Source organism: Serinus canaria, chromosome 1 (genome assembly GCF_022539315.1).
Source record: "Serinus canaria isolate serCan28SL12 chromosome 1, serCan2020, whole genome shotgun sequence".
Taxonomy (NCBI): Eukaryota; Metazoa; Chordata; class Aves; order Passeriformes; family Fringillidae; genus Serinus; species Serinus canaria.
In genome coordinates, this window is record NC_066313.1 from 25229105 (window position 1) to 25251408 (window position 22304).

Sequence of the window (22304 nt, forward strand, 5' to 3'; positions counted from 1 at the left end):
AAAGAATGAACATGTAAGAGAAAGAAGCAATATGTTGGAGAAGAGGAAAGACATAATCAACAATGTCAAGGACATCCAATATGCAAAGTACTGTGGTGGAATAAATGTTCTCAATTTTAGCCAATAAACCTATAGATAGCTTTATACTGGTTACGTATGGAAAGTGGACTCAAATGCACCCAGAGTGGACTTAGAGCATTAAGGCAGCACATTCTCTGGTTTGGGAGATGAAAGTGGGAAAGGGAAGCAAGGAGGGGAGAAATGTCACCAGTTCTAGCTATATACAGTGGAAGAGACTAGAACATAATTGTCCAGTCAGGGAAGTAATTTGAGGAATGAAGAAGCTAAGATGAGCGTAAGTGCAGAGCTGGGAGTAACTTTCAGATGTTGATGATGGTTCCATTTGCTGTAACATCTACAGCCATCTCCCTTTGTAGCAAGATTATATTACAAGCTAAATAAAATAAACTCTCTGTGCTGTACTGCAGAATTATGAGGTTGCTTGGTTGTTGTTTGGTTGGTTTTCTTCTTCAGCTGAAATCAAGTTGTACATGTTATTACATGATTTTGGGTAACCTGCATTCAAATATTAAAACAAGTACATTTATTGCATCTAGAGGGATAATGTCTGCAGCAGAATATAAAAATATCAAAATGATGCAAAAGGAATTTGCATCTCCTACTAGAAATTCATACCATCTGTTGGTAGAACAAGAAAATAGTCTTTATGAAGCATCCAAAGTGTTGTCAAATCCAAAGGAAGTTGATACATTGCAAAATAATTTTCATCATGAAGACTTTTCAGTGAGAAGTTCTTGTTCCTCCCTCAGGCCAGTCCTTTGAGAGGGGGTGAGCAGAAGTATGGTTGGTCTGACAGGAGGATACAGAAAACTGTGTGCTATGAGTCATTGTATATCAGTAATTGGCACTTTAATTCACACCTAAGAAGCTAATATAGGTTGAGCTTAAGTCAATAGCTATATTCTGAGCTAACTAATTTCCAAAGAATGCATGCATAGATATATATAGGTATATAGAAAACATGGTATGATAATTCAGTGTGAAGATGAGGGATTAAGATAACACTAAGCTTACTTATTTTATTGGCTTATGAATATTTATGACAATTTATTTATAATCCATTTATTTATAAGCAAAGATGTGATGGCTTTGGGGCCTTAGAGTAAATGATCGGTCTGAATCATTCAAACATACAGATAGAAATTTCAAATTTCAAACCTAATTTTAAATTATGGGTTCATTAAAGTTGTTACTTCATACTAGTTTTGATCCTTGAATAAAAAGGAAATGAAAATCACACTAAACTTAGAAAAGTATCCCTAGGACAAATCTTTAAAAGTGTTTTAATGCCATATGTGATTTATTACATGTTTATGATTTGCTCAAACCAAAGCCAATTTCTTTATAATGTCCGTGGGTATATCTTCTCTCAGGTGGTTGTTCACATTGCCAGTCTTGGGGTTTTGCCTTTATTTTTACTGCTATATTCCTCTTGCTCTAGGTGGGCTTAAAATTTGCAGGGGTTGTGGTTTGGGGGGGCTAAAAATGGCTAAAATATCTTGGGAAACAAACTGCCTATAGAATTCAAAATGGAAAGTGAAAATATTTTTTAATCGAACTTGAGCAGCCGTTGTAGTTCTCAGATATTAGAGGAAAGCTGATGTTCATGGAAATATTTATACGTGGTTAATTATTGAAAATATTTAGTTTAGTTTCCTTAAAAAGGAAATGAGAGTAAAAAATGAGCAGTAGTACAAGGAAAAGCCTGAGAGCTCACTTTCTTATTTCAAAGGGAAACATTTAGTGGAATTAAAGGTAACACAAAAAATTTGACAAATATGTGTTTATCCTTTTCAGTGAATGATGATTGAGCAATTCATTGCCCTACAACATCTTCAGAATTTAGAATTTAGCAAGATTAAAAGAGACTTTGAATAAATGGGAGTGTAATGAGCAGAACTCATTATAATATTTCAAAGCAGTAAAGATTTATGGCAGCAGAAAATCTGCCAGTGGAAGTGCTAAAGCAAATCTAAGTGAGATAAAGCCAATGCTCTTGTGCAGGGCACATGGTACCACTTACCTTTCACATGGGGATATACTGCCCTTCTTTAAAGGCATCTGTAGGTAGTCATTGCTAGGGGTGACCGTGGCTTGACAGCAAGTCAAGGTTTGTAGAGAAGTTCACGTGTTCAACATTCTTAATTACCATAACATGAAATGTATCTTTAATGTTTGATGTTGGAAATTGTGCCAAACATGAAGTAGTCATGGTTTTCTTACTGTGATTGCTCTTGGGTGGTGCAGTTTGGTGATTTTCCTGTTTAAGTCCATAGTACCATAATTTATATTGAGATGGAATACTGTTTTTATGAACTCCATGGTAAAAAACAAAGACCCCCAAACTATTTAGAAGCAAAGTGTGACCTGGGATTTGGTATTGTATCCAACACCAGTGCTAATTATACAATGTTTAGAACATCTTAGGCAAGATGTTAAAACTTGCCTATCTCAAATAATACATTTACAAAAGAAATACTATAAGTTTTATTTATTCAAGGCCTCTGATGCTATGCAAAATTGCTCTCACTGCACCTTGCAGACAGTTCTGCAGCAAAAAATCAGTTCTGTCCCAAACCTCTAGGTACATACGGAAATCTTGGGTTCAAGTGGGAAGTAACATCTGCTGTACTAGAGAGGCTTCCCAAATCATTACAGTTTCTGCATATTCTCATAACATCAAAATACAGTTGATCAAAATACATTTTTTTTCTCACAGATTCTAAGTGAAATAAAAGAAAGATTTAAGTACATGTTTCAAAATAAAAAAATCTTTGTTTTTCAACAATAGTGTCTAGTTTGGCAGATCTTGTTTTTTAGTCAGGAGCAAGTATGTTGTTAATACTGACTTAACAGAGTAAATCAATACTGCTGGTTTTCCAAAGGGCTCTCACAATTATTCTTGCACTCCTGCATCTTCATTATTGGTAGGAGGGTTTTTTTTTGTTCTGCTGTCTGGGGCTCTGGATCCTCTCCAGTTCTTATAGCAGTTCAAAAATACATTGTAATCAAGTTGTCAGTACCTACATTAAGATTCCACTGGTTTTAATACTAAGAAAGCAGGACTGGTGACTGAGTGGCAGAATTTTCCAAAACAAGAGTGTCTATGGATTTTGGTGGTGAGGGTCGATGGGCCTCACCTCTGAGGGTCCAGAAGCAATAAAAATTATGACATGTTCTCTTACAGAAGCCACAGTGCCCGTTTAAAGCATCCTGAAAGGTTCTTGTAGCATGTTTGCGTCTCAGGATGCAGCACAAGGAGAGTGTGTGTAAATCCAGTATGAGGATGAGAGTAATGTACCCCTGACTGTGGGCTCTGACCTGAGTGCTGTGGGTCCACCTAGCTGGCATGTGAATGTCTGGGCAGGGCTGCCTGTCAGTGCCAGGTAGTCAATGGTATGGAGTGCCAGAGCTCCTCTAACAGGGGTGAGCCACAGGGTATTACAGATACATAGAAAGGGTGCATTTGAATAGGTGTGGCCATGCCCAGGTAGCTCATGGTAAAAGACAGAGTGAGCTCAGACTTTCCCTCCCCACCATGCCAAAGGCATATTTGAACTTGGAACATTCAACCTGTGCCAAAGATGGATCTTAGTTTGCTCACAGAAACTAGCTCGAGTTTATGCAGTACAGACTAGGATTGCTTTCCTTGGTGCCGTATTCCATGTAGGTGGAGTTCCTGACAAATATATATATATATTTATATATATATACACACACCATGTATAAAGTATGTTGTCAGAAAACAGAAAATTCAGTGTCACACTCATCCAGCATTATCAATGCTTCTGTGTCCTTTAAAATGACCTATCTTGTGTGAACTCATGAAAATTCTAATATTGCACAGTAGCGGTAATCTTACTTTTTTTCTTCCCCTCTTTTAAGATTTCCTCCCTGCATTATGCAGCAGTTGAAAGCACAGAGATGATTCCACATCAGATTGACAGGGATGAATGAGTTTGAGTCATATCACAGACTTTTAAATTTTAAACTGTACTTACTTGTTTTCTTTTGTTAGGTACAGTCACTCTTTTCTATCCCGAGGCACTCGGAAAACAAATCTGAGTTAACAAGAGGTGTGATTTTTTTTTTTTTTTTTAAACCAAGCCTAAATTGCTGCAGTGACAGCCTGATAACCGCACTTATCTGAAATAGATTATTTCCCTCTCATTTCACACCATTCCTTTCTCCAAATTGACTTTAAAGTGCAGAATATCATCAACCAAGAAAGTTGAAGCATGCCCTGTTAGATTGTAACTTAACTCTTTAACTCCATTTTTTCAGGCCTGACTGAACTCAGTGACAGTCCAGTTTCCCTGGAGCTTGAGCGTTGCAAGTCTCCCACTTCAGGTAAAGGTGATTGGCTTCTCTTCCTGCAGTCTGTATAAGCCATTCATGTCATGCATCACTGTGTTTCATTAATCCCTAAGAAGTGAAGTGCATAGTTCCAAAGAGAAGAAATTACTGGAGAAGCTCTTTTTATGTAGCACAGTAAAATCTTAAGTCTGTTTCCTTACGGGAAGCTTTAATGTATATGGTGCATCTTGAGGTGAACAGTGTGAAAACATTTGAAGTAGCAGGATCATGCAGGTATATTCCTATAACCTCCTATAAGAAGATTGTTTCTCTGTTTTCTTAAAAGGCTTTCTAAGTTTTTTTACAGTAGGGAGTCCTTGTAATTCTATATGTATATATTATGCGTACATGTACATGAAGAAATTATTTGAAATCAGCAATATGGAGATGGTAAATTTTAGCCATTAGAACCCCAGTGCCTGATGTACATAATTTAGTATGAAAGCAGAACCTCAGATAAAAATATCTGCTTTTGAGCCAGGGCAAGGAAATCTTGGCCACACAAAAATTCATAAATGTTTCCCATTTTGCCCATAGTCCTTCAGAAGGTGGAATTTGTCCATTCCTAGAGACCTTTTCAGCAAGTGCCTAGTCTGCATTAATCTCTTTAATGTGAGTTCACTGTCTTAAAGATGGTTGCTAAGAGCTGTTTTCTAGTAGCTGGATTCTAAATGTTATGGAAAATAAGGAGGTGTAGCCGTGATACATTCGTTTTGCTTGTGGTATGCATATCATACTTCTTTTCCTTGTAGTTTGGTAAGTATTGATAGATATTTTTCCCCCTTAGTTATGGTAACAAATACCCACAACTATGCAATTCAAATTCTCTGTTATTGTTTCACATATTTTACATCGTAATAACAGGATACATTAATCCTGAATGAAAGCCAGTAATTAGTAATTAGAAAATGCTGAAACTAATAAGTGTTTCCCTACACAGTAAGAGCTAGAACAAAACAGCTGCTTTGAAATATGTATTTCCTTGTACTATTTGCAACCCAAAATCTGTAGATATGGAGATATCCAAGTGAAATAGACTATAATGATATTGGTATAAAACTAGGAGCTCAAATCCTTGAGCAGTGCCTCAGAAACTCATGATATAGGCTTTAAAATAAAACATTTGATACCTCAGTTATAATTAGATTATTTATTTTGTGGCTCACTGGGATTCAACTTTTCACTTTTCTCTTCAGAAATGAGCTAAAACCTTTCCTTTTCTTTTCACTGAAAGCTAAGAGATGACTGACTTGGTAACCATATGTGCATATTCTTAGTTTTATAATGATGAGTGTCTCCTATAACACTTTACTTTTTCTGCAGTTAACTTCAATTTTTCATTCTGCTAGGGCTCAAAAATAGCTTTCTTAGATAAATCTGAGATAATTTGCTCCAAAATTTATTCTGCTTTTTTCTGTTTTGGAGATATTCAGCAGGGAAAACATGGCATATTTATGGGTGTTTTCTATTTTAGCACTTTCATGTTGTTTTCCAAGCTATATTTATAGTTTTAAAATGTGAAATCAGGTGCAGTTTTGTAGGAAGTAACTATTATTAGAACTACTTTTAAAACAAGAAGTTTCTTTTACTGTGACTGATATTAATTTTTTTAATTTGATTATTGCAAAATTTAATTAATATTGCTTCTACATACCTGCTGTAAAATGGGGCAGAATCCAACCTAGTCACTTGGAATAAGTGACCTCAAAACTGCACCCTCCAAAACGTGGAGTGGAACTAATCCTGTGCTTAACCAGCACAGCCTCACACCCACGCCAGCCTTCTCACTGACTAATGTTTCTTGCTCATAGAGCACAGCTACATACTTATGGATCTGTCAGGCAGGATCCTTCCACTTCCAGCATTGCCTTTATCTGTTTAAAGTCCACGGCACACGAGCTCTGCAGTGGAAGTGTGCTGTGTTCCGAAAGAGCCCCGTGATCTTTGTGTTTGTAAAACCACTGACTGCATTCCTCTGCTGAAAACAGACCACGATTTGCTCCTTCAGAAATTTAGCAAAACCAGGAAGAACACCTGAACTGCTCTGTGAAGTGGTTAAAGTTGCTGCCCAGTGGAGGAGGGCCTGCTGGGTATGACTACGTGAGGTTGCAAAGACAGAACAGAGTTTGATTTGTAGCTGTTCATTCTGGTTGCCAGAGCACATCAACATCAGTTCTTCACCCAGCGGGGGAGCCCATCCCAGGTGCTGGCCCCGAGTGTGCCACACATACACAAAGTGCAAACTGCTGGAGGGCGCGAGTCTAGATGGCAAATATTGCACACGTGATGGATGGCATAGTGGTGAGCATCTTCATCCTTAGCTCCATCAGAAGGGCAATGATCTGAGGAACAGCATTGCTGTGCTCACTTGTGTACTTTGAGACTCCCAAGACAATGCCTAGGAAGAATCCCCAGGGCACACTAATTGCCAGTGTAGACATGAGTAGTTCTATATCTGAGAGAGCCATTAGTAGCTTAGTCAGATTTTTGTTCCAGTCAGGCCATAAGAACAGTGTAGGTAAAGGCTTCTTGGAGAACTTGAAAAATCTCCTGCCTCCTCATCTCATGGTCTGATGTTGAACATTGCTTAGACTGCCTGAACTGTATGTTTCCATGAAAAATTGATTATGCCTGCAACATTCTAGTGCTTGGCAATGTTTTAACCTATGACTAAATTTCTGCAGAGTCGGCCTAGGTCAACTCAGTAATTTGGCTGTGTTGTTTTTCTTCTCCCTGCCTCAAAGCAGCATTAGGCATTTGTGTGTTCTGTCATTGATACGAGTGATGGAGCACTGAGCACAAGACTCAGGGCTAAAGGGTACTCCTTATTTCACATGCAGGGCTAGTACATAATTCACTACAAATCCTACTTCTTCATTAAGTAATTTTTAACTTGGTTCACAAGACTGTCTTCTCAGATGTTCCTCCTGTGCTACTTACTAAAACATGACTTTACAGATGATGTAATTGAAAAATCAGATTCCCGTTCTGAACACTGTTCAGAATAGGACATAAAATGAACCCATTTGATTAAAAGTTTTCTGAAATACACAGTGCCACACAGAGGTTAGCAGCAAGTGAAGAAATAGCAACCTTGCTTTCTAAGAGTGGTAGGCAGAGGAGAGGAATAATCTTCCTTAACCACTGGTATCTTGTTTAATTAAACTAGTATTTAAACACTATAGTGATGTGTTTACAACATTATAAAGGAAAAGAAGTTAGTAAAGCCATTTGTAAGACTCTGCTGATTTTTGAATATCTGAGAGGTGGCAATTTCCACTGTAAATGTATTCTGGATGTAGTAATATGTATGGAATAACGCTGGTAAAAATTGTGGAACAAAAGAACTTTAAACCCCCCCCCCCAAACTCTTACCTATCTAAAGCATGTTTCATGAATGTAGAAATGCAGCAAGGCATGCCATATCATGGTATCTGGCAGCCTAAAACCAAAAGCCTCAGAACATCCTATTCTTACTCCTGCATGCCTTGTTCTTTCAAACTGCATTTTCATTTTTGTTTGTGATTTGAGGGTCAGAAGGGCTCTGTGCTACTTTCATTCTGCAGTGGCACACAAGGGCCCAGTAGCTCTAAAGCACTTGTCATGTAAGTGGTGCTGTATCAAATGCTTGAGTTAATTACTGTGTAATGTATTACAGAGCAGTACCCATTCCAGTAAATTTTGTCTTTATTTTTATCATCTCATTAGGTAAACTTATTCAGGGGCTCTTAGGAATATAATGTATAATACATAATTATGTATGTCCATTACTGTTTTAAACATTGATATGGAGCTTCTTATTGAAGTCTATTAATGGGAATACACTGTGAGCACAGGAAAAAGCAACTTTGGATAGGTCGTTTGTTGTGTGAGATGCAATTGGACGCTTTAGACTTCTTTCAAAGACCAGAAGGAAAGGATTCTTCAGTCTCTGTATAGAAGAGTTACTTCTCAAATGTTTGTTCTAAAATGAAAAAGGATTTGTGTTTTTTCTTAAGAAGCACCTTCATATTGGGGGCTTGCATCTAAAATGCTTTTAAGATTTTGAAGCTTAGAAGAAGGCTGTGTAAAGATTCCCACAACTAATTCCCATGAGCCTTGAGACAAGTCCCTAATGGCAAGACCCCAGATTTTTACACATGCTATGATTTCCAAGCGCTGGTACCCTTTTTCATTTCACTGCTTAAATCTGCTGGGATTAGGCCTTTGCCATAGCAAACTCCCACTTTCCTATGTGAACTGTTTTTAGAGTAGCTTTCTTTCAAGAAAAATATTATTAAGTTTCTTAACAATCATTCTCTTTCTTAACAAGTGGGTGATTTCAGAGTAGCTGAAGAGATTTGACTTCATTTGAAAATTGTATTCTCCTAGAAAACAAGCTAGAAAATAAACATTTCAAAACATTTTATATGTCAGTTAAACATGGAATGTAATTTATTTTGAAACTTAGTAACTGATAACACTGCGAAACCATTTATACTTATCCATGTTTAATTAAAAAGAATGTTAACTAGTCAGAAGACAATAATTTGAGATTAGCTTCAGCACTGTGGATACGAGGTGCATTTTATTACAATTTCCCATAAGCAAGGGAGTTTCTGAACAAGTGAATTCATGCTTAAGTTTTTGAGAAGGGACTTGTGTTTAGGGATTAGCAATGTGAGCTGGGGACCTGGGTTTGGGCCCTTGTGCAGCCCCTGGTGCATGGCTCAGAGTTCCAGGGGGCTTTAGCAGTAACTGGGACTGATATTTCCAAGTGTTAGCCAGGCAGAAACTCCTTAGCAGAAAAAATCCTGTATGAAGTCACCTTCATTTTGAGTAATGTGAAAATATGAATATCTGTGACCACAGTGCTGCTATGGTAGCTGAGGGAAACTCAGCATTGAGTGCCAGAGCTGTGAGCATGTTTGTTTGTTGGTTGTGCCTTGGTGTTTTCCTTGAAAGACTGAGAGGAACCATATGGCTACGGAGCAGGATGTTGTCAGGTCAGGAGACCTGCATGCTCAGCTTAGCTGGCTGCTAGACTGTACCTAGGAACTCTTCCTCATCCTACAGTTGAATAATTTGACTCTAAACACTTGAAGCTCTTTTGGGTAGAGGCTGTCTTGCCTTATGCTGTAGCACCACAATTTCTTCTGGCTGCCTCCAGCACAAATATAAGCAAATGATAAAAGCAGACAACTCTGATGGCCTCTCAAGCCTTTATACTCCATTCTCAAATAAAACTGGATTTCAAAAGCTCTCTGTCAGCAAGATAAGCTCGCATGCATGATTCTTCTTTATAATAAAGATAGTAAAACACGCATGATTTAGGTACTAAAAACAGGTCACATAAACTGATCAGAATGTGGATATTATTAATAGTTAAAAATTAGTTTTAAAAAATTTATCTAGACAGCTTTAATCACAGTAAAGCATGAAAACAACCAGCTTCTTCTCTTGTTTTTACCCTCAAATCTGGAGTCTATAATCAGTGAACCATGCTGTGTCCTAGTGCATCAATGTCCAGCTGTGTGATTGCCATGTGAAGGGTGTGCAAGTGTCACGTGGCAGCTCCCAAACCAAGCCTGTGTAGACTCCTTCAGAGGAATCAGAAAGTCCAGACTTTGCATGTGCTGAATGAGCCTGCACACAAACAGCTGGCAGCTATTGGGTTCAGGCATGTGTCACCACTTGGGACACAGCTGTGGCATGCAACACAAGACACATAATTCCTGCTGTACACAAACACCTGTAACCTAGGAATAGAAGAGGTTAGACTACCAATTTTCAAAGCTGCATGATGACAGCACTAATTTAGCTACTCTAAGTCCTAATGCTGTAGCGAAGAGTCCTACAGTTTTTCTTATGAATTGCTTATCCTTTTTTAGAGGGCTGGTTAAGCCAGATGTTCTCCTTCCCCTAAAAGGAGATTATATCACAAGTGATGGTTCTTTATAGCAGAGCACTGATTTTCTAGAGCACTCATTCAGAGTCTGAAAGAGTATTTGACAGCCGCTCAGATAAATGGAAGGGGGTTTTAAAGGCTGTTCTGAAAATCAAACTACCCTTTGTGTGAGTGCCTAACTTGGATATTGGTGCTTAACACTTGGTATCCAAATTAGAGAATTTTTATGTAGTAGTGTTAGGGGTGTGGATTTTTGATGTCAGGCTGATGTGGAGAGACCTCTTCACCATGTCCTGATTTACCATTATGGCTACCAGTGGGTTACTGGGAGGGCTGTGCTGGTTCTGCTGATAACAAAAGATTGCTCAAGAGCCTCATGGGTTCCCCTACTCATCCCTGAAGAGAAAAAGAAAACCATCTAACATAGGTGCTGGCTGATATTTAATTCTGACACATTGCAGGCTTTGCAAAAGAAATTTTTTATTTTAGGGATTTTGGGACTTAAAAGAGTGAGTGTCTGTTCTGGGCATCCTTCTGACCTAAAAGCTTACTAAATACAAATTACAAAGAGTTTGTTCCTTATATTCATATGTTCCTGTCACTGTGGGACTTCCTTTAGAAGTAAAATAATAGTAATATAATAATTAGTTGACAAATATTTGATTGTTCCCTTCTAGTAACAGACAGCATGGGTAAAGGGTAAAAGCCAAAAAACCATGTGGGAAAAAATAATGAATACAAAATGAAATAACCAAATTGGAAATCAAGTCTTCTGAATAATTAATAAAAGATTTCTTAAGGCATTCTTCTGATAAATTTAATGCCATTTTGACTGCTACAAGACATGCTTTATTTGAGTCCTCTGATGTTCATTGTTTGAAAATGTGCTCATGTGTGAGGAAATGAAAACATTTTTGAACAGAAGCAAAATTACTAGTTTCTTGCAGAATTGGCACACAACAAGTAATTAAACCTTCACTAAATTGAGTACAAATTATGATGACTAGATAACACCACATTGTCCTGAAGCTGCTGTATTTCGTTTCTGTGCAATCTGTCTTCTTTTCCATGATATTACAACAGTATGTTCTGTCTCCATAACCTCTACAATATGCCCTCTCTTTTTCAAATGCTATATAGAGGAATGATGTCATCAGATCTCATAATTTCATTGCACCCTCTTATTAAATTGGTTTGCAGGTGTTTAAATATTTGTGATATGCTGCATAGCCAGCATTTGCAATATTTGCCTTAATCTCATTTGTGATTTCTTTTTTTATCATTCCTGTCACCACAAGGTAAGATATTGCAGCACACAGCCAAAGCTGTGTAAAACATCATTCGCTCCTTGACAGCTGGAGTAATTTTTTTTTTCCAGTGCTTCTTTGTTCAATTGCATTTATTTTGCTGAATGGTGTAAATGAAAATATTTAAACCATTATTCTGCCTTTATATGCTGATTAAAAGAAAAGTGCCACAAATTTGCAACATGGTTTTAACCAGAAGATGGCATGTTGTTCTCCCTCGCTCCTTTTTCTTTCTTACTTATTAACAACTGCCTTTCTCCTTTTTCTGTTGTTTCAGTTAAAGGATCAAGAAAGTTAAGTCTGCCAACAGATCTTAAGACTGATCTTGGTACGGTAGGCGAAAGCCAACAGCTTTAAACTTCCTTACATTCATTGGCAAAACATTTTACCAACTGATTCATGAGATAACACAATAACCTCAGAGGCTTTGTCTGAAAAGGCTTTCTAAAAACCACCTATTAACCCATACAGTTCTGTTGGCAGCTCTCAGCATTTTGCTTGTTTAATATTCATTTATTTCATGTAGACATATATTGCCAATCATTACACACTGTGTGTGTAATACTTTGTTCTGAAAAAACTCCAGAAGTTTTTCCAAGCTGGTTGTTGGTGAACTCTGCCTAAAATACTCAATGCATGCGCTGGTCTCTTTTCTTTATTTGGTGTATGAGTTGTGCCACAACAGTGATAAGACAATTGAGCATCTGTATTTTATGGTGTCTTTGAATGTCTGAGAAGTCAGGTTGGAAATCAGTCATTTGTCTCAGTCCTCTCCTTGAGACTTACCTCAGCCAGATGTTAAATACATAGTTTTCTCTAATCTTTTTGCTCAATTCTGCTGTAATATTTCAGTGGAAGAGCATAATGAGAGCACAAATTTCACCTCTAAAAAGCAAACATGAAAATTTCTGTCTTGAATAACCTAAAACTGCTAGGAGCAGATCATGCAACACTGTATCCACATGAAGGGTATTGCTCCTGGTATTTGGATTGGAATGTGTGGTTTACACAAAAAATTCTTTTAAGTGCCCTTTAAATATTCTCAGTCTCAAGGAATTCTTTCTAGTTTTGCTCTCTTGGAAAGTTTCCCTTGTAAGATGACTGAAAAAGCCAAGTAGCCATGCCTCATTACTTGGTATCCTTTTAGAGATAAAAATTTAAGTTGGATCATGTCCTTGGATAAGACAACTGAACATCATTTCTGTCACTGGGAATCATGTGCACCTGTTAACCAAGGTAGCACTTGTTCCACAAGGCAAAAGTCAGGGATATAAATGTCTTTCACCTTATAAATGACTGAGAAACTTGGAAAACTGTCAATTGCTCCTGGTAAAGATTAAGTAAGTAAACATTGAAAAATTGCTGGAAAATTCAATCCAAATTAAGCAGGCTCCAGAGTACAAAGTGATTCAGTTGAAATAAGTTTGAGAAAGTAGGAGTGGAGGAATACACCCAAACAAAATTTGGAGTGGAAATTGTAATATCCTAATACTCCAAAAAGGTGAAAGAATTAGGCACCTATAAACCTGTAAAATTAATATTTATCACTAAAATAATGGGCACCTATTAAGAGGGAAGTTGAATAGAGTATCAAAATAGCCATATTAGCATATTAGCTTAAGCCATAGGACTTATGACTAAGCCATATTCTACAGATCAACATCTTTTTGTTAGTATTATTAAAAGTACATTGTCTTGAAGGACACATAGCATTAAATAACTTTAAATCCTGAAATATATGACAAGCAAAAGATAAATTTAATAGACAAAAGTTGGTATTTAGAGGATTTTGAAAAAGAAAGTAGTACGCCATTGTAATTAGAATTGGTGAGAGCTTTATTGTGTAATATATAAAATGTTGCATATTAGAGAAAAAGCTACCTTATTATCAGCTTTCCTGTAGTCGTGTTGGGAGAGGGACAATATTGTAAGCTTTTCCTAGAATATATTGACAAATTGCAGGTAGATTTATATTTTAACTGCCCCAAACAAACACCAAAAAAAATCCCCAGAAAACCCCAAGGACAGGGGAGCAGGTTAAAAAGCTCCAGAAGTTAAACAAATTCAGCCTGAAAGGGTTGGAAGCATAATGATCCATTTTAAATGTATGACATATATAAGGAACTTAGAAGATTAATGGAATGCGCAATCTTGCCTGTAGTTTTGATTTCAGAGTAGTCGTGTTTCTGCCATTCCTTTATTTGCTTCTATTCATTACTTTCTAATAGTCTAGAACAAGGTAGGTATAAACTAGAATAAGCCTAGGAAGGGCTTGTTCAACATCTTGCAGAAAATAGTGGCATGCCATTGGTTCCAAATGGTTCATAAGCACTGAAAGGAGTGATCAAATTGTCATTAAAGCATCCTGTTTGTTGTTGGTGCTGCAGCAATCAGGTATCCTGTGCTCAGATTACCCAGAAGCTAAGGATGAAGCACGTGGAAGAAGCATTCAATGTGTAAACAGGCAGATACTCATAGATAATCAACAGCAGACAGAGGTTTAGGAAAGGAAAAGAAAATGGACTGAAAACCCCCCAAACTTTTAGCTCTCATTCATGACTGTCTTAGAAGGTGAAAATATTCCTGTTTATTATTCTACCCATTAAAACTGTGCTGAATTATAGATTGCTTAGTTTACATCAGGCTGGGAAGAGCCTCTCTTTCTCAGTATAAGGAGCTACATTTAAATGAGAGTTCCTGGAAAAGGCGATGACCGCATTTCAGTTACTTCTGCTCCAAAACCTCCTGGCCACACTGACAGAGCTCTTGGAGATTATTTATCCACTCTTTGGCTGTTGCCTGAGATTGTCCCCATAGCCTGAATATTCAGGGGATAACAATAGTTTTTAGCCCACAGTTCTTGTAAAGATATTCAGGTCACCACTTTGAAATGATAAAATATTGTCCATGCATCCCATTGGCTCTGGCTCGTAGGTTTTTAGAGAGTGCTGATACATCTCTGCCCACTCTCAGCAGCGGCTCCAGCTAATTGGGACATACATTAGCATTTGGCAGCTTACAGTTCTGCTCCCTTCTTATGATCTGCCTCGTGGAATGTCCTTGCTTTCACTTTGCTTTGAATTGTAAATAGTAGAGGTTAAGTAGAAGTTAAATCTATTTCAGGTGGAGGTGTTGCCTGTACTGGAAATTGTCTGGGGAGTAGTTTGCTATCATTTAGGGGAATAATGTGTGATCTGATGACTCAGGGTGTTCTTGTTAAACTTCAGCAGGATTTTCATGACCTAAAGGTACTTTGGGACTCCACTTTGACCTTTATATGGCTGATGAAGTTGATCTCAGCTTCTTTTTATTTGGATGTGGTGATTATTATCTCTTCTTGCTGAAGCACTTGCCACCTGTGGATGTTGTATCTGCACTCTGAAATGAGTGATGTGGCACATGAAGGGATACACTGAAACTTCTTGATAGTTTTAGCTACTGCAGGTCACAGCAACCCAATGTTTATTTGAGTTGACCAGAAGGAAGATGTGGCAATGCTGCTGCACAGACTGTACAGCTGCTCTATTATCCTTCAGAGGCAGCTCTGAATGATAGTGTCTTTATTTTTAAACCTAATAATGTTTCCCAAAGTATTCTGAATAGATCATCATCACTTCCTTGCAGTGTTTCACAGAGATGAATTATGAGGATAATCCTAATTTTATTGAATCAAGTGGAGAGTCTGAGATATATCCAGACCTAGAACTGCTTTGGTACGAGAGCTTTCTAACATTGCTTCGCCAGCCACTTCAAGCATCACCTTGTATTTTCCTTTTAGAAAATATTTCTGCTCATTTCACTAAAAGCTTTTAAAGGTTCCAGCTGATCACAGGGAGCCAGACAGAAGCCATAGCTAAAGATGGGGGAGAGTCAGTGACTGCTGACTTTTCTAGAATTACTATGAACAGATGGTTTGACTGTTAGGAATTATGCCATCACCTAGACATTATTAATGAAAGAACAAAATGAAATGCAAATATAAATAGACTTTTTTTTTTCTTCTTCTTGCTAGGCTGTGATCTTCAAAATTGTAATATATTTTCCTATGCTTTCTGCAGATACTTACAAGCAGTAAGATCACAGCCCAAAAACTTTAATTCTGAATGTTGGGTTCATAAAACATAATTGTAAGGACCTGGGTTTATGGGTTTGTGCTTCATTTTGTCCATTTTGGATGAGGTTTGGGGAATCTGATTTATGCATATTATAATAGAGTTATAATATGAAAATATCCAGCATTTGATGCCTTTGCATTTCATTGACAGGGAAGTAGCACTTCCTGGATGCTCCCAAGCCTATTAAACAGTACCTGAATAAATGAAACCTCATTTCCATTTTAAGAATGAGCAGCGAGGTTATAGCAGTTCTTGCTTTAATTTTTCAAAGTATTTACAGAAGACATTAGGCACTCACAAAATTTTGAACCTTTTAATCTGTTTTTGCTAACTACGGCAGTGGAAAAACTGGTAGATTTTAGATGGAGCATTCTGTATTGATTTATCTGGATCTATAGTTCTGTTTACAAGGCTAAAGAACATTTCAGAAATTTTGAAACTTTGAGTTGCTTTCCTCCTTGGTATGACTTTGTAGAAAAGGCAGCCCAGGCATCCAGCTATATGAATGATTTTCTTTAAATGCTTGGCAGTATACATTGGAAATTATTTGTATTTTTGCATGATAAGGATTGTAGGGACTGTCCAGTGTATGTCTCCTTCCAGAAGGGCAGGGGAACTTTCTGTACCCTTCTCAGTCTGAAAGTACCATCTGAATTGAGGAATCATCTCTGCTTCTAGGTAGAATCACAGTATAATCAAATTTGGAGGGGACCTTTAGACCCCACAGGTCTAGGTTGTCTAGACCCTCATTCTGCTCAAAGCAGATCAGGCTACACCAGGTAGGTCAAAACACTGTCAAGTCTCACAGCACTTGATCTGCAGTCTGGCAAATGCCAAATACAGGGGAAGGATTTCAGCCCTCAAACAGCTGCTTCTCCTCTTGCTGACGTGGTGGAGGTTGAGCTTTGCCTTTTCTGTTTCAAGTTTGATCACTGTGAAGGTGCAAAACATCGTGAAATGGACTAAAGTCTTTCACTTTTACAGAAATGGTTTTAAAACTTTAGTCTTTTGGCTATTTCATATCTTGAGGCTTGGGTTTTGATATTCTGTATTGAAGACCTTACTAGACAAAGTCTCTTAATCTCCTGAAGGTCAGGTGTATGACAGCACCAGTTTTTTTTCCTTCCCTAAGTAGGAGAATGTTTATAGTCAAACTTTTTAAAAGAGAACCTATATATCTAATGGATATATTAGCACTCGACCAGCCCAAATGACCAGAATTTTGAAAAAGTAACAAGATAATTCAGTTACTATAGCAGAATACACATGTACTCTGTGGTTATATTTCACAGCAGAAAGGGGCTGTGTTCTAACTTATAATGTTTCCAGATGAGAAAAAAAAAAATACAACAAGCTGATCTACTTGAGAATTTTACAAGCAAGTAGTTAAAAGGAAAGGTAAGTGCCTTAAACTACACAAAAACACCCTAACTAAAATGATTATAAGTAATACAGTTAAATTTCATCACAAAGAAAAGGCAGGGAAATTTGGGAGCTGGAAAAACGAAACAAGCAGTGAAGATCATCATACATTTAGGAAGTGGTAATAACAAAATGGTATGCAACTGGCTAGGCTCCAGTGTCACAGGTACTCAGGTACTCTCTGTTCCAAGTTCTTTGGTTTTACATAAAGAAGAGTTTCTTACTGAGAACTTCAAAGGTAAGTCATTTTCCACTCTTTACAAGCACTGCAAACACATACAGGGTATTCTTCTCTTGTGGGGTCTCTGTTCACCTCTCAGGTTGTAACATTTTTCACTTTTATAACCAGAGAATGAATGCCAGATTTTTTTTCCCATGATGAAAATGCAGTGCAATGCTACACTAAGGGGTGCTCAGGACAAATTGTTGATATCCAGGTGGTCTTGTGGCCCATCCACTCTGCTTGCATGTTCCAGTGTTGTCTTCTGTGCAGCCCAGGACTGATCATGTTTCGTGCTTATGTTTCAGAATTCAGTCAAGTTTTCTGTCTTATGTTTTCCTGTTTATTGCACAAAGCATAGCAACCATTTATGTTGGATTATTCTGTGGAGGCATACAGAGTGCTGTGTACTTTTTGAGACAGTCCAGCAGTGTGATCACTAGAAATTCAGCAGATGAATCTGAGGAGCAGACTTAGATCCAAGTAGTCCAAAATTTTTCCACTATTCTGTGGGAGGAAAGGTAGATTTTTTTTTTTAGGTTTGCACTGCAAAGTTTCGATTTTTCAGATATAACGTAGAGTTGATATTATGACATACAATAATGTATTCTCAATGCTTTTTTCATTTGGAGAATGTTTATTTTTTATTTTCGTTTCATTTTTTTCATAATTTCAGCCAAAAAAAATAGTAGTTTTAAAAGAGAATCTGTCAGTGATCTGACAGTGCACTTAATGTTTTCAGACACTTCACAGTAATTTGGTTCTCTGACAAATACATCTGTTCATCCTGCTTTCAAAAAGCACAGTGGATTCAGAACCAAGTGTATGGTAGCATTTTGTCACCATAGGCAGAATACCATTACATTATACAGGCAGTAGGCAGAATGTTACAATGACAGCACATTATAGTGTTAGAGGGGCCCTAGATATTCTACCAGCATGTCATTAGGGCAGCTCTTCCTTCCTCTTCAACCTGATGAATGATGTTAAATGTACATTTTTGTTGGCAGTGCACCTGCAGTAGCCTCTTCTGCCAGGGCTGTCACCTTCTCTCCTGCCTGGCTGACAGAATTGCACCAAGGGAAATCTGTGTTTCTGACTTTTTAAGGAAATTTCTTTTTAATAAATTCCTTTAAATTCTTATATGTTATGGTATCAGCCTGTGTTCTCAATAATGAATATTCACACTATTACACTAAATTTGATTATTTACAGACAAACCTGAGATAGCTCTTGGGGCCATTTGTACGGTTTTAAGATTACATTTTTTTCTTAATTCAAATGTGTATCTCTTTGCTGTGTAAAAATAAAGGTTAGTCACCATCATAATCATTACTCAAAATCTAATTTATTGGTAATACACAGAAAATCCCCCAGTGGAAACAGATGGATTTTTCTTCACTTTAACAGTAAAGATTGTATTCTTCAACAGTTGTTGAGAAGATTCTCTGAGAATTATTTATCAGGTTCTTTCTGCTCCATATTAAAGCTTTTCTCTTTAAACCGGTTCTCTTCCGGTTCTCATTTTCTCTTATATTGATAACTTCCTTACAACTTAAAATGATATTATAATGCTTCTAATTATGGATTTTTCTATTTTTTTTTTGTCTCAGCCTCTCTCAAATCATTAGTAAGAAGGTTTTCAGATAGCTTTTTTGTTTGAATTTATCCCTTTGTTAGAACTGAAAGAATTGGTTGCTCATATTCTTTCCTGATTTTTTGTGTCGAGTATAAAAAATTGCTAGGCACTAACTGCAAATGAGTGCTTCTTTCTTACTGACATTTTCATTGCATTTCTCTTTAACAAGTATTCATCTTTTTACTGGTAAATTGTTGGTCTCTTTTGCTTTTTTGCAGAGGTCACCAGGTTGTTTAGAAGTTCTATGTAATCAGGCTGGTTGTGTAGGATATACATGTTACTATGTGTAAACTAAAATCTACATGTGTATATAGAATATTCTCCCTGCGCAACATGCCTCAAATAAAATTGGCTTAATCTGAGGCTGCCCTGGGGATTTGCTGCTGTCATGTTGCACATCACCTCTCTCAGCAGTTTCATCAAGTTCACAGAAACTGTTGGTACTTCTTCAGTTCCTCTTGATCTCATCATCCTGCCGGTATTTTGTGTGACACTCTTGCCTTACATCTAGCACAGTTCTCTTTCTTTTTTAAAGCAGTTTGTGGGGTGCACAGGGCACTGAATGGTGCTAGTGTTTGGTAGCAGGGACAGATAAAGCATTTTTAATTCATATGGGTAAGCAATTTTAATTCCATGGGCCCAGACAAAGGCATACAACCATGAGCTGCAGTGTAGAAGCAGCACGTGGAGAGCGTTACAGAATTTTATGTCATGAACTGTTATATATTTTAATACATCATCTATACATACCATGATATGCTGCTTTATTAAACCAATACAGTTAAATTAGTATAAATTGACTAAAGGAGTAATTGCCTATTTCCAGTGGCTTGCATGAGCCCTAAATTTTTAATTTAATGATCAGAATAGCTATAAAACTGAGCCCTGCCTATTTAGTTCACTATCCAGAGTGTAGACAAGGCTGCTCCCCTGGCATAGTGGGATGGTTCTTACACAGTTATCCTTTGCTTCAAGGATAACCTCCACTCAACCCTGGTGCCCAAATATATTGCATTAGTGTGGGACTGGCTGAAGGGATCCAGGAGCACTGGAGAAGATAATTCTAATTCCCTTCACCTCACAGGCAGCAGCACCCATGAGTGTAGTAGGTGTAGTATCACCCAAGGGGTAGGAGGTGATGGCAAATGCAGTGGTAGAAAAGGGATATTTTGTGCAGTGTTTTCTTCAGCAACAACTCTTTGCCTCCTCCAGAATAAGAGAGGGTGAGGAGCTGCTGCACTATTGTGTCAATAGCACAGAGCAATCTGTGCATTGCTGCTGAAGTCCAACATTAATGTCCCTGATGTCAGCAATGCTCCATAGCAATTAATATTTCTGAGCCGAGAAGAGCCCCAGTGGCCATGTGACAAAAGCAGTAACAGTGAAAATGTTGCTTTTCCTTACAAATCAAACAAAGTTGGAAAAAAAGCCGTGTTTTTACAAGCCTCCTGTACATGTTCTGTGGGGTGGTTGGGAGACATCTGTCATGGCAAAGTAGAATCAGGTGACTCAGGCCTCAGAGGGGTAGTAAATCATTGCAGTCATTCTCAAAGGCTGAGAGCTTGAACATTCTCATTCTTCCTTAGAAAGTACACTGTAGAAAGTAGTACATTTTTTTTTCCTTGTCACTTTTCTTGGACACTTCATCTTTCTTCAGACAATGCAGCAAGGAATGTTTTCTTAAACAGTACATAACCTTTCTTTAGAATTGTTTTGTATCACAGGCAATAGAGCATTAAAAAAATATGGGAAGGTAATTTTTAAGTACACACATAGAATTTTCTCATAGATTTAAGTGGTCTTTATCTGCTGGATTCTTTTCAGTTTCTCCACAAAAAAATTTCCAGTCGTGTTTCCTATAATTATCTTATTCTTTGTACAATACCTGTGTTTTTACTAAGGCTTGAAGACATGCATTTCTTCTTGTATACATTTTAAAAATTGTATCTTATCAGAGGAACAGAACAGTGTTAAAATACAGACAAGTTTGTAGCTGATCACTAAAATCCCTCTTCTGCTCTTTGTTATAGCACCCACTAGTATTTCATCAGTTTCAGTACTTGAAGGGATATCTCTACAGCTGAGATGAGGCCTGATTTTTGTTTTTCTTCCCAGGAACTGGCTTTGCTTATTCAAAAAAGCATTGTCAAAACAGCTAAAGGGAATTAGGTGCCCAGATCCTAATGATGATTTCATGTGGGTTTTGAGGGTAACTGAGACAAGCCAGTGTACTTAGAGAAACATAACAGCATGTCTCTTATGCTGAGGCATAGTGAGCAGGGGTTTGGATGTGTTGTGGCCATTCTGTTCCGTGCTCAGGGGAGACGACTCACAAATGTTGTTGATGTTTCTATAGAATATGATTTTTTTCACTCTGTTATGTTCCTCACCACTTCCTAGGATTCCCCCTGGAGATAATTAAATATGCTGAAACACCTTCCCACAAACTGAATTTTGAAGAAAGGAAGCAGCTGGATGAGGATGTGTCTGTTGCTGAGGTTGAACAGTCAGCCTGTGTCCTTGAACAAAGCCCCCAATCTCAAAGGACTTTCTGCTGAAATATACAGTTCCAGCAAATTTTGGAAAATTTCCTAACTAAAAATCGAATGAGTCATCCACATCAGTTTTATATATGCTGTTAGCTCAGTTAATAGCCCTGTATTAAGGAAAAATGACAAGAATCGTGGAAGTTGTGTCTCCTACAGAGCTATTTTGTTACGCAGTACAGATACTAAATTGCTTTCTAATCTATAATTCTGAACATTTTTTTCCACTTTTGTTCATTAAGAGTGAACTTTTCTCACATGGAAAGGACGTGACTTGCACATTCAAAGGCTACATGTACCACACTGAACACTGTATTCAGTATAGGACCAGAATATTAAGTGAATATAGAAATGGCTTTTCATAATGTACATTGGTGCTATCATGGCATGGTAACCAAGAAATAAATTTATCCTGGTACGTGAACATTCATCTTTGCCTTGGATACAATACAAATCAAAGAGAATTGCCTGAATATGGTACTTAAATGCAGACTCTTGAAGACTAAGATAATTCTCAGATATAAATAACCCAACATATAAAATTAAGGCAGAAACCCCAAGATTGTCCCTACCTATAGTGTTGAGCTTTTACAGTTTTGAACAAAATCTTCAGTGTGCTTGTATGAACCTGAACTTTTGTTTTGCTTATTACCTGCTGTTTACTTAAAATAACCTGCTGACCACAAATAATTCACTTATACCTGGGTGTGTGTCCTTTCATATGTCGAAGG

At 37.5% G+C, this 22304-nt stretch overlaps 1 protein-coding gene across 1 annotated transcript in view; it reads left to right on the top strand.

Moving 5' to 3' along the window:
- Positions 1-22304, top strand: part of STXBP5L (syntaxin binding protein 5L) — a 179842-nt gene that overhangs the window by 138397 nt on the left and 19141 nt on the right. Inside the window, exon 19 of the mRNA XM_018908173.3 lies at positions 4366-4431. Coding sequence (XP_018763718.1) covers positions 4366-4431 — 66 coding nt within the window. The remainder of the gene's footprint in view (positions 1-4365; positions 4432-22304) is intronic.